Source organism: Microchirus variegatus (assembly GCF_963457635.1).
Source record: "Microchirus variegatus genome assembly, chromosome: 20".
In the NCBI taxonomy this organism is placed as follows: Eukaryota; Metazoa; Chordata; class Actinopteri; order Pleuronectiformes; family Soleidae; genus Microchirus; species Microchirus variegatus.
In genome coordinates this window covers 9,655,405-9,671,423 of record NC_139821.1, presented here as the reverse complement: position 1 = coordinate 9,671,423, position 16,019 = coordinate 9,655,405, and the positions used below count along the sequence as shown (strand labels likewise).

The 16,019-nt window shown below is 39.0% G+C and overlaps 1 protein-coding gene across 1 annotated transcript in view; it reads right to left on the bottom strand.

Moving 5' to 3' along the window:
* Nucleotides 1–8,206: 8,206 nt before the first annotated feature.
* The window catches only part of sox5 (SRY-box transcription factor 5), a 77,581-nt gene continuing 69,768 nt past the window's right edge, over nt 8,207–16,019 (bottom strand). Inside the window, exons 10-14 of the mRNA XM_083906914.1 lie at nt 14,432–14,607; nt 10,856–10,958; nt 10,438–10,614; nt 9,113–9,329; nt 8,207–8,537 (exon numbers count right to left, since the gene is read on the bottom strand). Coding sequence (XP_083763040.1) covers nt 8,228–8,537; nt 9,113–9,329; nt 10,438–10,614; nt 10,856–10,958; nt 14,432–14,607 — 983 coding nt within the window. The 3' untranslated portion in view covers nt 8,207–8,227. The remainder of the gene's footprint in view (nt 8,538–9,112; nt 9,330–10,437; nt 10,615–10,855; nt 10,959–14,431; nt 14,608–16,019) is intronic.

Here is a 16,019-nt window from a genome sequence, read left to right as displayed (position 1 = left end):
TGTCAAATTTTGGACCAAAAATTTTGGATACATTTTTTTTTTCAAATTTTGGACGACATAGTATAGTTAGACGTTTTTGTCAAATTTTGGACCAAAAATTTTGGATACATTTTTTTTTAAAATTTTGGACGACATAGTATAGTATGACGTTTTTGTCAAATTTTGGACCAAAAATTTTGGATACATTTTTTTTTCCAAATTTTGGTCGACATAGTATAGTATGATGGTTTCGTCACATTTTGGACCAAAAATTTTGGATACATTTTTTTTTTCATATTTTGGACGACGTAGTATAGTATGACGTTTTTGTCAAATTTTGGACCAAAAATTTTGGATACATTTTTTTTTTCAAAGTTTGGTCGACATATAGTATGACAGTTTTGTCAAATTTCGGACCAAAAATTTTTGGTCAAATTATTTTTTTTAATTTTGGTCGACATAGTATAGTATGACGTTTTTGTCAAATTTTGGACCAAAAATTTTGGATACATTTTTTTTTTCCAAAGTTTGGTCGACATATTATAGTATGACAGTTTTGTCAAATTTCGGACCAAAAATTTTTGGTCACATTTTTTTTATCTAATTTTGGTTGACATAGTATAGTATGATGGTTTCGTCACATTTTGGACCAAAAATTTTGGATACATTTTTTTTTTTCAAATTTTGGACGACATAGTATAGTATGACGTTTTTGTCAAAGTTTGGACCAAAAATTTTGGATACATTTTTTTTTTCAATGTTTGGTCGACATATTATAGTATGACGTTTTTGTCAAATTTTGGACCCAACATTTTTGGTCAAATTTTTTTTTTAAATGTTGGTCGACATAGTATAGTATGACGTTTTTGTCAAATTTTTGACCAAAAATTTTGGATACATTTTTTTTTTTCAAATTTTGGACGACATAGTATAGTATGACGTTTTTGTCAAATTTTGGACCAAAAATTTTGGATACATTTTTTTTTCAAAGTTTGGTCGACATATTATTGTATGACAGTTTTGTCAAATTTCGGACCAAACATTTTTGGTCAAATTTTTTTTTTTAATTTTGGTCGACATAGTATAGTATTATGGTTTCGTCACATTTTGGACCAAAAATTTTGGATACATTTTTTTTTTCATATTTTGGACGACAGTATAGTATGACGTTTTTGTCAGATTTTGGACCAAAAATTTTGGATACATTTTTTTTTCCAAAGTTTGGTCGACATATTATAGTATGACAGTTTTGTCAAATTTCGGACCAAAAATTTTTGGTCAAATTTTTTTTTTTAATTTTGGTCGACATAGTATAGTATGATGGTTTCGTCACATTTCGTCACATTTTTTTTTTCATATTTTGGACGACATAGTATAGTATGACGTTTTTGTCAAATTTTGGACCAAAAATTTTGGATACATTTTTTTTTTCCAAAGTTTGGTCGACATATTATAGTATGACAGTTTTGTCAAATTTCGGACCAAAAATTTTTGGTCACATTTTTTTATCTAATTTTGGTTGACATAGTATAGTATGATGGTTTCGTCACATTTTGGACCAAACATTTTGGATACATTTTTTTTTTTCAAATTTTGGACGACATAGTATAGTATGACGTTTTTGTAAAATTTTGGACCAAAAATTTTGGATACATTTTTTTTATTTACCATTTGTTTGACATAGTATAGTATGACAGTTTTGTCAAATTTCGGACCAAAAATTTTTGGTCACATTTTTTTTTTTACGTTTTGGTCGACATAGTATAGTAGGATGGTTTTGTCACATTTTGGACCAAAAATTTTGGAGACATTTTTTTTTTTTTATTTATTTTGGACGACATAGTATAGTATGATGTTTTTGTCAAATTTTGGACCATAACTTTTTTGTCGAAGATTTTTTCAAATTTTGGAATACTAAACAGTATAGTATGACATTTTTGTCAAATTTTGGAACAAAAATTTTTGGTCACATTTTTTTATCTAATTTTGGTTGACATAGTATAGTATGATGGTTTCGTCACATTTTGGACCAAACATTTTGGATACATTTTTTTTTTCAAATTTTGGACGACATAGTATATAGTATGACGTTTTTGTCAAATTTTTTACCAAAAATTGTGGATACATTTTTTTTTTAAATTTTGGACGACATAGTATATAGTATGACGTTTTTGTCAAATTTTTTACCAAAAATTGTGGATACATTTTTTTTTTAAATTTTGGACGACATAGTATAGTATGACGTTTTTGTCAAATTTTGGACCAAAAATTTTGGATACCTTTTTTTTATTTACCATTTGTTTGACATAGTATAGTATGACAGTTTTGTCAAATTTCGGACCAAAAATTTTGGAGACATTTTTTTTTTTTTTTAATTTTGGACGACATAGTATAGTATGATGTTTTTGTCAAATTTTGGACCATAACTTTTTTGTCAAAGATTTTTTCTAATTTTGGACAACAGTATAGTATGACATTTTTGTCAAATTTTGGAACAAAAATTTTTGATACATTATTTTTTTCAAATTTTGGTCGACATATTATAGTATGACAGTTTTGTCAAATTTCGGACCAAAAATTTTTGGTCACATTTTTTTATCTAATTTTGGTTGACATAGTATAGTATGATGGTTTCGTCACATTTTGGACCAAAAATTTTGGATACATTTTTTTTTTCAAATTTTGGACGACATAGTATAGTATGACGTTTTTGTCAAATTTTTGACCAAAAATTTTGGATACATTTTTTATTTTCAAATTTTGGACGACATAGTAAAGTATGACGTTTTGTCAAATTTTGGACCAAAAATTTTGGATACATTCTTTTTTTTCAATGTTTGGTCGACATATTATAGTATGACGTTTTTGTCAAATTTTGGACCAAACATTTTTGGTCAAATTTTTTTTTTAAATGTTGGTCGACATAGTATATAGTATGATGGTTTCGTCACATTTTGGACCAAAAATAATTTAAAAAATAAGTAAAAAGTTTTCCAGCCCTTTTTGCTCTGGGGCTCCATCTGCAGATGTTTTATGGTATTGCACCCAGTAGTTCTTTATAGATGTCATTCATGAAGTAGATATTTGTAATTGTGTTGATTTATATTTTGTGGAAATGCTGGTCCTCATTTTGTCAGCACTTTTACCCGGTCCTCAGTATGCAGCAAGTACAAGAATGTGTGTGTATGTGTGTGTGTGTGTGTGTGTGTGTGTGTGTGTGTGTGTGTGTGTGTGTGTGTGTGTGTGTGTGTGTGTGTGTGTGTGTGTGTGTGTGTGTGTGTGTGTGTGTGTGTGTGTGTGCGTGTGTCCCACCTCCTGCATTGTGAAATGTGTACTCACACAGTGTAAATGTAGTTATATATAATATCTAAAAGGCCTGTTGGCCCCGGCTGCTCTGCTGCACTCAGCTTTCTAGCTGCTCTTGTCTCTGTATAATCCCTCCTTCTCATGAATACATTAACGCTGGAGCCTTAAACTCAGCTTAGCTGGCGGCTCACCGTCACAGCACATCCTATTACCGACTTTAAATCATTAATGTGACATCGTTTTTACTCTATTTCCAAACACCCACAGTCTAAAAACTGCATATTTCACCAGAGAGAGGGCCTCGCTCAAAGTCACACAATACACTGGTACAAAACAGGTGTGAGTGTGTCCACACGTGAGTCGTGTATAGTTTTTTTCTTATGAAGTTTGCACGTCCAGAAAAAAAGTTAATTAATTCACATATAAAACAAACGGCAAAGCAGCCGTTTGAATGGAATGTGCTCACTACAATAGTTTTCTCTATTGTGATGGAAATACCCGGTAGATGATAATAAAGTGGTTTAAGCTGAGCTGACTCCTACAGTGCTCCGGAGGGTGTTGAGTGTACCTCTGTGAGCGTATATACAGTTAAATGTGATTTAATCTGTAAGTCTAGCCACCATTTGCTTCCTCCAGCATCTCGTGTACTGCTGACAATAAAGGAAAAAGAAAAATCTGAATCCCCCTCTTGCTCCTCAACTATTCAAACATAAACCTTTTCTCAGGTTTTTACCTCAGGCTGCCACTGAAAAATTCACAATGCCCAGAGAACAACTAAGTCCTTCACTTACCGTAGGAGTTGTGGATCTGCCCCCATCGTGCTTCATTACTGCATGAAAGGGGATTTTTTTGTGTGTGTGTGTGTGTGTGAAGTTATGGTAATTTGCAAATCACGTAAAATCACTTCCTCTGAGTGCATTTAACTGTTTTTATGCACAGTGTCAGGCCAGGCAGCGGGGACTGAATGAGGAACATATGGACACAGATGGGGACAGCATATTAAAGGTGCACTGAGTGGCGTTTTGTGTTTTTTAAACCTTTAAAGATTGAGGCATGAACATCTTCAACATCAATTAAAGATTTGCCTTGAACTGGCGGCTGACATCAGGAGAGACGGTGACAGGACGCGGTCTGCTCGCTCTCCTCGTTTGTGTACACACAAACAGGCACAAGCCCCGTGTTCCTTGTTGTGTTTAATTAGGTTATCAGGTTCGTAGCGGGCTGTGATTCGGCTCTGTGCTTCGCAGCCGGCCGTCTGATTGGAGGGGCAAGAAGGTGGTCTTAGTATAATTAACATGTTGTTATGGAGATGAGTGAATTGTTCAGTGCCACTGATGAGAACAGAAGGACATGTTGGACGCTCTACCGCGCGCTTTGTTGTTGGTCTTGCTGATGCAAAATTAGGATTTGACGTCTGTAAAATTCTTTGGCATTTTGAGCGGAATAATGAGATTTAAAGTTGGTCTTGCATATAAGCAAACTTTTCCAATTGAATAAATATGGCAAATTTTTCATGGCAGATATTTTTGAGTGTGACGTTTATTATAGCTCCACTCGAGGTTTACAAGAACCCGGTTTTTGTTATTGTTCTTGTGTAATGGGACTTTAGCCTGAAGAAGCAGAATTCTATTCTTTGTGCATATTTCCTGTATATTCCGCTTGTAATTTAATGGGGATATTAAGAAATAATTACAGCATTGCTAAAACAACAAATCTCATAGTGGACTTGCACAGTATTGTATGTATATTTACAGTCTGTGTGTTTAAACAGCCTATATAAACTGATACATTCAAGTCACGCTTTTGCGAGTTTGTGCACATATTCTCATTTATTTCACATAAACAAATATAGATGTATTCTTTTTGAAATAAGGACGGCAGTGTACATTAGTATGTTTATATGAAAGTGTTGAAAGAACTGTAAAAGCAGTGTGTGAATGTATGTGTCGGAGACAAGAAGTGACCAGGACCAGCACAAGTTTTCCCGAACACATTGCTGTCTTTATTAGAGCCTTGTCTGGCAGTAATACTGAAAAAAAGTGAACTCAGAACAGATGGAGGTGGCAGCCCACGGCTTATTTTTTTCCTGTTTTTCTTTATTTCTTTGATATTTTTTTGTCAGGGTACTGCAACTCCTGCTTTTCTGTGGCATGGATAACATCAATAAAAGAGACAGTAGGGAGAGAAAAAAAAAAGAAATATACAACTTATATTACACTGTGTTATGAACAAAATATAAATCTATAACTCTATGTTATATTTACATAATTATTCTTTCTTGATTTTTCAAGTTGAGATGGTAAGATTTATTTTTTTTAGCTTGTAATAATTCTTACTTTGTTTTGAGCTCCACTCATGACTTTGATTGTCTTAAATAATATCATTTTCATTGTCTTGATATGGGGACAGACCTTGCCAGCAGGGATGATTGACGTCTTAATGCCCCCCCCCCCACCCCCCACCCCTAGACACCCTTTAAGTGGATCAATCCACTTATTTTATATTTCCCCCTCTCTCCAGCATCAGGTTGACTCATGGCGCGGTAGCAGGGGTGACTATACAGCAAACTCAAGACCCACAGGCTCATTATGTGGCAAACATCTATAACAAGAATGATTGTGGGGATCACTATGTGACAGCACACCTGAAGAGTAGTCATGGCTCCTGTAGCATCACGTGGAGCTCAAACAAAGCAAAGGGCTCCTGATGAGAAGTGACTATAAAGATACTGTAGGTGCGCCTGGATGTCTTACACACACACACTCGCACGCAAGCATGCGCACACACACAGTGGAACATCGTTGGTGGAGCTTGGTTGTTCGTAACATGGTAAACACTGCTTTCCTATGATTTAGAGGAAAAAAAAAAAACTTATCACAAAGAACAAAAATACATGAATCGAAAATTAAATCTAAAATCTACAAAAACAACAGCATAGGATTTGTTTGGTTGTCATGATAATCTCTTCATTGTGTGTGTGTGTCCATTCCAATGATGTTCCACTGTGTCTCAGCGAGGCGGCCAAACAAATAAACGGGGACGGGCTTCTTTGTTCACTGAAAACAACTGATTTCCCAAAAAAAAGGGGGGAACGGGGAAAGACAAATTAAAAGGGTAAACACTTCACATTATACATTATAATAATAACCCTTACAAATAAATTTATAATAATTTTAAACAAAATCATGTTCTTTTTCTCTGACTGCAGAGTATGAGTGCTATTCAGAAATGGACGTGGACATGAAAAAGTTACGTCTTCAGCTCGGAGGAGGGCTGGTGTCCAGTCTGTCAGTCCAGCTCGCTGTCCTGACTCCGCCCACCCGCCTGTCCAGAGGATTAACACAGCATGGACGCATCAACAACAAAAAAAACAGGGGAGCGAAGAATGTGAAACAAAGGAAGGTAAAATGACAAGTTCTTGTTTAGATCTAAAGATACCTACAGCTAAATAGAATAATGTCTCTTTGACTGTCATAGTTTCATATGGTCATAAAAACCCAATAAAGAGGAGAAAAATAAATTATACTGTACATAACTTACTAAACTTAAGAAACGCTGACCCTCTTTATAATTATTGTTAATATTATTAGACTAGAGGCAGCTTGAAGAGAAATAATAAAATACAGTATTCAAATACAAACAGAAACACTGACTGGCTGACTTCACCTCAGCTCTGTCCACTGAGGACAGCAGGACAACGGTGATCGGAGGGAGCAGGAAAACACTGAGGGACAGAACAACTAGTGTGTGTGTGTGTGTGTGCGCGGTACAGTAAATAACAGTAGCAGCATCAGTTGCCTGTCTTTCTGTAATGTGGACATTTTTTAGCTTCTTTTGCGTACTTACAAAAAGAAGAGCACACGTGCAAACGCCCAGCAAGCGAGTACACGACACACACACACACACACACATAGAGATAAGTGATGTTCTGCGCTAAACAAAATCAAGTTAGAGGGGAAGGAGCGAGAGGAAAACTGGTGGATTGTCTCGCAACACAGTGCTTTCATGTCTGCTCCATAACACCAGTGTGACTCGCCTTCTCCCCCCTGAAAATCCAGTCAAAGTGGGACAGTCCTCGCTGTACTGCTCAGTCCTGGCTGGACCGTCCCATTGGATTCCAAATGGGGGGGAAGCAGGTAGTCACAACAATACATGGGATAGAAAGGGGGGGAAACTTTTGACAGCACACTGCAAGGTTGAAGAAAAGATATCTTTTTGTTAAAAATAAACATGTCTCATGTCCTTCAGGTGCTTTACAACAAAAGGGGAAAAAGAAAAGTCTCTTTTTCTATTATTATTCAAACTTGAAGCACAAAAACAACAAATCACATTCACAAGCCACTTATTGGCACCGTGTACCTGAGTGAGAATATTATAGAACCAAAGAACAAAAAAGCTGTTTTTTTTGTTTTTTTTAAAAAGTGTCTCTTGATAACAAACAGGTCCGCCATCTTAAAGTGTCATCTGTTAGCCTTTGACAGGTCCACTGCTCTGTCTCTCTCCTCGTCTACAAACAGGTTTTTAAAGGTTGCTTTTCTGAGTGTGATTTTTAGTTCTCCTCACTTGTGGCATGACGCAAACTCTTGCAGTAGTACGTGAATATTCCTCAGCGAGCTTCAGAGTCGTCTCTGGTCGTCTCTTCCTCCTCCAGACTCCAGTTCATGTAACAGTCAGTGTGAGTGACAAGTCCTGTGCTTTAGTTGATTGATCAAATGCTGGTATCAGGACTCCAGAGGGAGGAGGGGATGCAGGTCTGGCTCTGTTTAGAGTCCATGTCGGTAAGGAAGGGGGACAGGGTCAGGGTTTGAGTGAGATTGTGACTTACGGTGATTGGCAAAAGAGAAAGTTTTCTTCCTGATTGGCAGGTGTAGGATTCGAAGGGGGTGGTGGTGGTGGGGGGGGGGGGGGTTAACCAGCAGTAATTGGCTTTAAAGTGAATGTCTCACATGCGGTCCCGTTGGGTGATATGGTTCTCATTATCACTGGCGTAATCGACCTCTTCATCCTCGTATTCGAAGTCGTCGTACACGTCGCCGTTGCTGTCGTCCAGCCGTAGCTCCTCCTCCTTGATGCGAGGCCCGTCCCCCTTTAGGCCCAGGTTCTGGGGGTTCTGGTGGTGGTTGGCGTTGGGTTCGGGACTGCTGGACATGCTGGAATGCTCAGAGGGCATCTGGGGTGAGGGCATTCCCGCCATGGACAGGGCACCAGGGTAGACGACGCCCGCTGAGGACAGAGGAAGCTGGCTCTGCTGCCTGTAAAACACACACACACACGGGAAAATCAGTTTCAAGCTCTGTTTTACAAAAAACTGAAGGAAATTAATTTTCAAAATCTGGATATTCTAATGCACAAATTGTTATTTTAGATTAAAGTCTTTTCATGTAGGATGTATTTAAAAGCGAAAAACTGGTCTACCTTTTATTTAATTTCTTACAAATTATATTAATGGATAGCTCCTTCAGAGGAAATATGTTTGAGGAGTTCTAAATCTCTAAAAATAGTGGTGTCTTGTAGGCTGGGCAGATTTTAAATGTACACAAAAATGATAACAAATCGATCAGCTGAATAATGTTCGAGAGGATATTTTATACTTCACTTTTCATGCCGATTTACTAATTATTTGCATGAAAAAATCTAAAAGCAAACATACAAAAGTGCTTTCAACAGCAAGGTCAAGAGTTTGATTCTCAGCTTTTTTTTTTTAAAATATAAATACATATAAACATAAAATCCCCACTGAGCATAAACTTTTTGCCAACATGTGACACTTGTTTCCTTCATTGGAAACATGTTTCTAAGCAGTTGAAGTGGAAAACAGGCGTCTTACCCCATACTGAAATATTGTCTCATTTCCTGTCTGCGGGACCTCATGATGGCTTTGTACTCGCCAATACGCAGCTTCTTGCCGTCGACCAGACAGGTGCGTTTGGGTCGCGGCTTGTACTTGTAGTCTGGGTATTTTTCCAGATGCTGCTTGCTGAGGCGAGCCTGCTCCTCGTAGTACGGCTGCTTCTCCAAGTTGGTCATGGCTTTCCAGCGTGAGCCTGGGCACGAGAGAGAAGGGGGAAAAACTGTCAACACTCACATTCAGCCGTTTAACTCTCACTCTGCGTCTCCGAAGAAGGAAAAATAGAGCGATTCAGCAGTGTCGTGTAATAGCGGCACAGTATGTGAAAGTGAAAATAAAGCATTTACAGCAGGGTTGTGATCAATTTACAGGAGCGAAATGATTAAAAATCAGTTTGAAGAGGTGATTTAAACTGAGCCTGTGCACGGGAGCTGAAATCAATTACAGCGCGTATAAGGAACAAATGTCTGTGTGACACGTGTGACCCTGCGTCACATGTGCATCACGTCATTCCTTTGACAGCATTAACACTCAGCTGTACAAACACACACACACACACACACACACACACACACACACACACACACACACGTGTGCACGTAGATAATGGTGCAAGTTTCACGTGGTGACGAGAACACCGATCGCGGAAAGCGAGGTTAATGAGAGGAGCAGTGAGGACGACAGGTACTCATCTGAACTAATGAGGACTTCACTTAACCTGCTGGCTTCTCTCTGAGCTCAGTCTCTGCTCACACATTTTTGTATTATCAGCGTGTGTGTGTGTGTGTGCGTGCGTGTGTCTTCCCCTCTGTGTCTCATATCTGGGCTGAATTTGCACTTGACTACTGTATGTTTAATGGGTAAAAGCTGTGAGCACTTGGCTGTTCTCTCTCTGTTTTTTGTATGTTCTGCGATCTGTTAGCAATCGAGTGAGGGGGAGAGAGAGAGAGAGAGAGAGAGAGGCTTATTAAAACCAGATTTCCCTGTGTTATAAAACACTTAGGAGCTCTTTAAAATGTCAGGGACGATCCCGGCGGTCCGGGGGAAATGTCAGGCGGCCTCGCGCTGCTTGTTTAATGCATAATGAATTATATCATCATTTGTCTGAGCCGAGCTCTCCCCAGCCGTTCATTAACAGCAGCTTACACAATGCCACTGCTTGTAAGGAAATCACCGTGAGCTTATGTTTGTGTGTGTGTATGTGTGTATGGGAAATATGTGCGTTCATCTTCTTTTGTAGTGGTGACACGTGTAGGGCAAAGGCTAAGTGTGTGTGTGTGTGTGTGTGTGTGTGTGCATTTTACCGAGGATCTTGCTGATGTTGGAGTTGTGCATGTCGGGGAAGGCTTGGAGAATCTTTCTCCTCTCATCCTTGGCCCAGACCATGAAGGCGTTCATTGGCCGTTTAATGTGAGGCTCGCTGCTGCCACCACGACCCCGGGCCTCCCGGAATATTCTGGAGTCTGATACACTGGGGGAGCCTTGGGTGTGGGTGGGGGGGGGGAGGTAGGAGAACACAGAAGTCAAATTAACTCAAAACTAAATAAAGAGGTGAGGTTAAATAAAATTGATTAATTGGAATGGAAAGGCCAACAAATGTTATAACATTCCACTCAATCCACTCAAAATGTATCCAGCTTTTAGCTCAAATATAAGAGAACTTTTCCATAGCTTCTTTATGGAGACATGACTCCAGGTATGAGTGTGTGTGTTTGTCTTTACCGTCAGAGTCTCCACTCATGGTGAAGTCCAGCATGGCGTGGTTGAACTTTTCCTCCGCCTGCTGCTTCAGCTGCTGACTCAGACTCTCCAAGGCTGCCTTGTCCTGAACAACACACACAGTTAAACGGTTACAGGCGCTCAGTGAGCAACACACCGACTCTGACTTCCATGAATGAAAGAAACCACGGAGCTGTAGTGATGCTTTTTGTACAATATTAAGAGATAGAGTGACTCACAGCAAAAATGCTTTCACTAAAGAAATGCTTTGAATCAAATAAATCAGTTCTGAAGAGGAACAAACTCTTTTTTTCCACATCTCAATAACATATTCCACAGCTTAGTCTTATTCCACTCTGACAGCAACATGACGACAGTTTACAATGTTGTTTTTTATGATTGGAAATCAAACAAATAACAGCAGTAACAGTTTGTGTTTTGGTGCACTTTGCCGTCAATCAGTGAAAATGTTAATGTCAACATTAAAATGCGTCTGCATGCCTGAACACATCTGTTTGCATGTGTAAGAATGTTGTTTGGATGTTTACCGTTTTGTGTGTGTATACTGTATAATATATGTGTGTGTGTGTGTGTGTGTGTGCAGCGACTCCTGGCAGCCACCTGCGAGAGCGAAGTGCCGCGGCTCGCCTCTCACTCTAGCGGAGGCCCCGGAGGGTCGACACATTATTGAGAGAGAGAACGAGTGACTGCAGCGAGGACGAGAGTGAGGCCACGCCGCACAGCCCCCTGGGTATTTATTACAACCAATAAAAGGCTGATTTACTGAGCATTTACATGCTTAATGCAAACAGCCAGCACACTCTACAGTAGGAGTTGGCTGCCGAACGAACACGTACGCATACACTTACACACACGCACTGTGGCGCACCAGCATTTTAGAGTTTAATTATACGATTTGGAGCAGTAGCCAAAACACCATCGTCTTCTAAAACAACCTTCCAAAAAGTGTTCCTCTACATTTACATATGACCCCAGCGAGCTGGCTGCCTGGATGGAGGGAGGGCAGAGTGATAATGAAATGCATTTCCTCTGTTTTTAGTCCAACGGAGTTTAATTGTTAGAGATAATTTCCCCCAGATCGGAAAAAATGTGGCTTAAATGACAGGCAGGGGAGATGGAAAAGAAAAGAAAAGCCACAGACGCCCTGTGGAAAATATTCTTTTCATCGCAAAATATTTGGAATTTTAATAAATGAAAAATAATCTTCAGTTGGGTGTTAGCAATGATTTAGTCATTATATATGTGAATCACTTATTATAGCTGATCAGCCTCACTCAAGCCTAAAAGGGCACAGTTTCAGATTTTCAGATTAAATGTGCTGTTACAAAAGGCTTTATGCAATGTGTGTGTGTGTGTGTGAGAGAGGGCCAGCGACAGAGATGAACACGGAGACAGAGTGGATGACGGCCTAGTCTGACATTAAGCTCCAGTATAGTACATGAGAAAAGTGGATTGAATGGCTGACACTGGAGCCAAGATACAAAGTAACGACAAAACTAATCCTCTGAGTGTCACTGAGATGACACTGTGCTCTCTGAATGCTGAGCGCTCGCTCACTTCACACTCGTGTAGCACAAAGCCAAAGGGCTGAGGGAACAGCAGTGAGGCAGAGCGAGTGGCTTTAGAATGGTATGAAAAAACAAAATCAAAAATAAAATCATCATAGCCTGACATGATTTTAATATTAACGTAAAGTAATATAACATAGATGTAATGTTAAATTGTGAATGTTTTACTATTACAATTGTGTCAATAAGGATAACAAACTATTTCTTTTCTCTTCTTTCTTGATAAAACAGCAGTTTACTAAAAAAAAGAAAGAATAATAACTTCTAAAGTAATAATTCAGTTTCATTATCATGATATCATTTTCTTTAATATTAATAAATAGTACTATAGAAGTCTCACGGCACCACCAGCTCTGTCAAATTCTGTGATCTGTGGCATTTATTATAATGATGTGACTGAAAGTTGATCCCATCATTTATACAGTATATATATAATATGTATAATATATACAGTATTAGCAAACTGTCCATGGGTTAACACTGGTGGTGACTTTTGCACAGTAGCCTACTGGAAAAAAGGTTCTATATATGAATATTATGTGTGACACGATGCATAATTGCTGTTTATGTCTGTGTTTAACAAGTGTTTTTTTCTTTTTAAAATCATTAGTCAGGCCGATGCTGAATAGCTTTCCAAACGATGACATTTTAGTGTTATAACTGTTAAATTTGAAACTTTCGTTCAACCTTATAGTCCAGCCCTATATTGAAAATGTGTTGATCCCCCACTCGTGATTTAAATGGCTAAAGATCTCCATCTGAGGGAATAAACGCTGTATCTGTATATATATGCTCCTATTAAACAGTAAACTGTAGCTGCAGAATTGATCACACTTCCTGTAGACAGTAAATCTAAGCTTTTCCAATGTACCTACAGTTTATTGCCGTCTATTCTCTGTTTAAATCACGTGGTTCAATGCACCTGGGCTAGAAAAGCAGTAAAGGTTGAACTGTTTGAAACAGAAACAGACAGAGCTGTTGAATGTCAGCGATGTAGACACTTCAAGCGCACAGTTGCTGTGTGTGTGTGCGTGCGCACACTCGACTCCCTATGTGTTTAACAAATAACCACAATTTAGCTACGCTGCTGAGGAGCCGGTGCCGTCACTTCACATTAGCCTCTCCTCGACGCTCCACTCTGACACACACACGCGTACACACACAAGCCCGCAGTGTGCCTTACAGACACACTCATTACCTCTGAGACACCTCTGGTTTCACCTTATCTAGCCCTGTTTAGCTTCAGCACATTTCAGTGAGCACAATGTGCACTGATTAGCCTCCTACATAGTGCAGCAGCGACGGCATAAAGCAAGACTAATTATTACACTGAACATACAGCTTGCGACGACTTTATAGAAATGTTGTTGTTTTCTTTCTTATTTGAGAATTTATACCGTCTGAATTTTTAGGTTTGAACAACAACAAAATAACCAAAACAATTTCCAACCAAATACAACAACCCTTTGTTGTATTTTGCTGTTGTAGATTATTAATTTCAACAATTTTCTTTTTCTATTGCAAATAAGCAGAAGACTCTGCACAATGACACGAGGAGCTGCAGCTCTTTTAAAAACAATATCAAAAGTCGACTAAAAGCAGCTCTGCACTCACTGATTTTTACACTCAGTGGTCCAAAAGACGTAATTATTTAATTTCAAGACATAATCAAACGGTCACATGTACGTTTTAATTTCACACTATCCTTTTAAAATAAATATATCAATACAAAAAATAATGATTATTTTACTGGATGTAATAACACAGTATTATGTTTCATTCCGGGCATTACTTCAGGAGTGAATCATTGTTCTAATTAATCCAAGTTAAAGGGTTACATGCTACACCATATGTTCCAAGCTGTGATATTATCAGTGGTTTACGGCAAAATATTAATGGAAATACACTGAAATATTTCTAGTTATCATGGAAATTGTTCCACACAAAATGATATCACTATGTGACTATGTTATCATTTGAAGTGATTTACCTTGTCTGTGCGTCCATTGTTGAGGCTGAGGTTGCTGACGGCGGCCACCTTGGCATCCAGGACCTGCTGCTCTCTCTTCAGCTGCTCCTTCATCTGCCGGGCCTCGGCGAAGGCCTTGGTCACCGCCTCATGGTCGCTAAGGTAGGCTGTCGAGGACAGCGAGGACAACAAATCTGCTGAGACACAGGCGCACAAACAGGACATGCATTTATTTAATGTGCTTATTTATTTACAAGTGTTAAAACATTGAAATATATACATTTTTGTTGCTTTCTATTTTGTTCATACTTGTAAAAATATACGTGTAAAAAATAAATTGTCAATGAAAGTCACTGATACTTTTTTGTTTGTGCATGTGTGTTTGTGTGTTTTCAGAAGCTGATAGGAGGTTTTCAGATGGAATAAATCTTCCCCTGTACCATAAGGTAAAGACATTAACATACACTTGATGAGAAAGTTTTCCCAGCACATCTGTGTGTGTGCGTCTCAGACACACACAGGTTTGCACAGCTAATCTTGTTAGGACATTTTCCAGCCTAAAAAGTATTATCCCAAACCTTAATCCACATCTTCCATTAACCCCAGCCTCAGAAATGAGGTTCTACCTCATGAAGACCAGGCTTTGGCCCCATGAGGTCCTGACAAGGTAAGTGTAAGTATACCAGAACAGGTCCTTAAGAGGTAACAAAAACAAACACACATGACAACTTGGGCTTCACTCGCGCACACAGTTTTCATGTGAACCCTCACAGTTCTACTTTGACCAGATGACTCATAATGGCTAAAAAGTCCTGCTAATTTCCCCATTTGAGAACATCTGCCCTGCTGCTAAACAGACATCAGATCTCCTCGCTCCTCCTCGCCACCTATTATTCCTATTATTTCCGCAGCTTAGCCGCCGATGAGGCGTCCGAGGCATCTGCTCTGACTGTGTGAAAGCGTGTGTGTGTTGTGTGCGCCACTATCACCTCCATCTATCAGCCATGCTAGCTCTTAACAAAGAGCCGTGGCTGACTTATGGGGCCTTTATCTGCGCTAATCCGCACTGCTAATGCCATCTCAGGCCAGATTACCAGCTTCAGATTGTAATGACAGAGATGTGTACTCTTTTAAAAGTCATAACCAGAAAATCTGGATGTGAGTGGGGCCAAAGGGGAGGGGGGGTTATAGGGAGACGACAGAGGAGGGAGACGACGGAATCGGGTGTCAATTTTAATCTGGTGTCAAATAAGAGGGAGGGGGGCAGATAGATATTGTTTTGCACATGAAAGTGTGCGAGTATCTCTCAGACTGACAGCAATTCCAACCATCTAGACAAGTGAATGTGACCCAAATAGACAAGGAGGGGGGGTCTCTCTTTACACAACACACACACACACACACACACACACACACACACACACACACACACACACACACACACACACACACACACACACACACACACACACACACACACACACACACACACACACACACACACAAACACACACACACACACACACACACACACACACACACACAGCACAAAAAGACTCAGGCAGAGAGATGACTGCAGTTTGTTATAACAGGGACAAACAGTGGAATG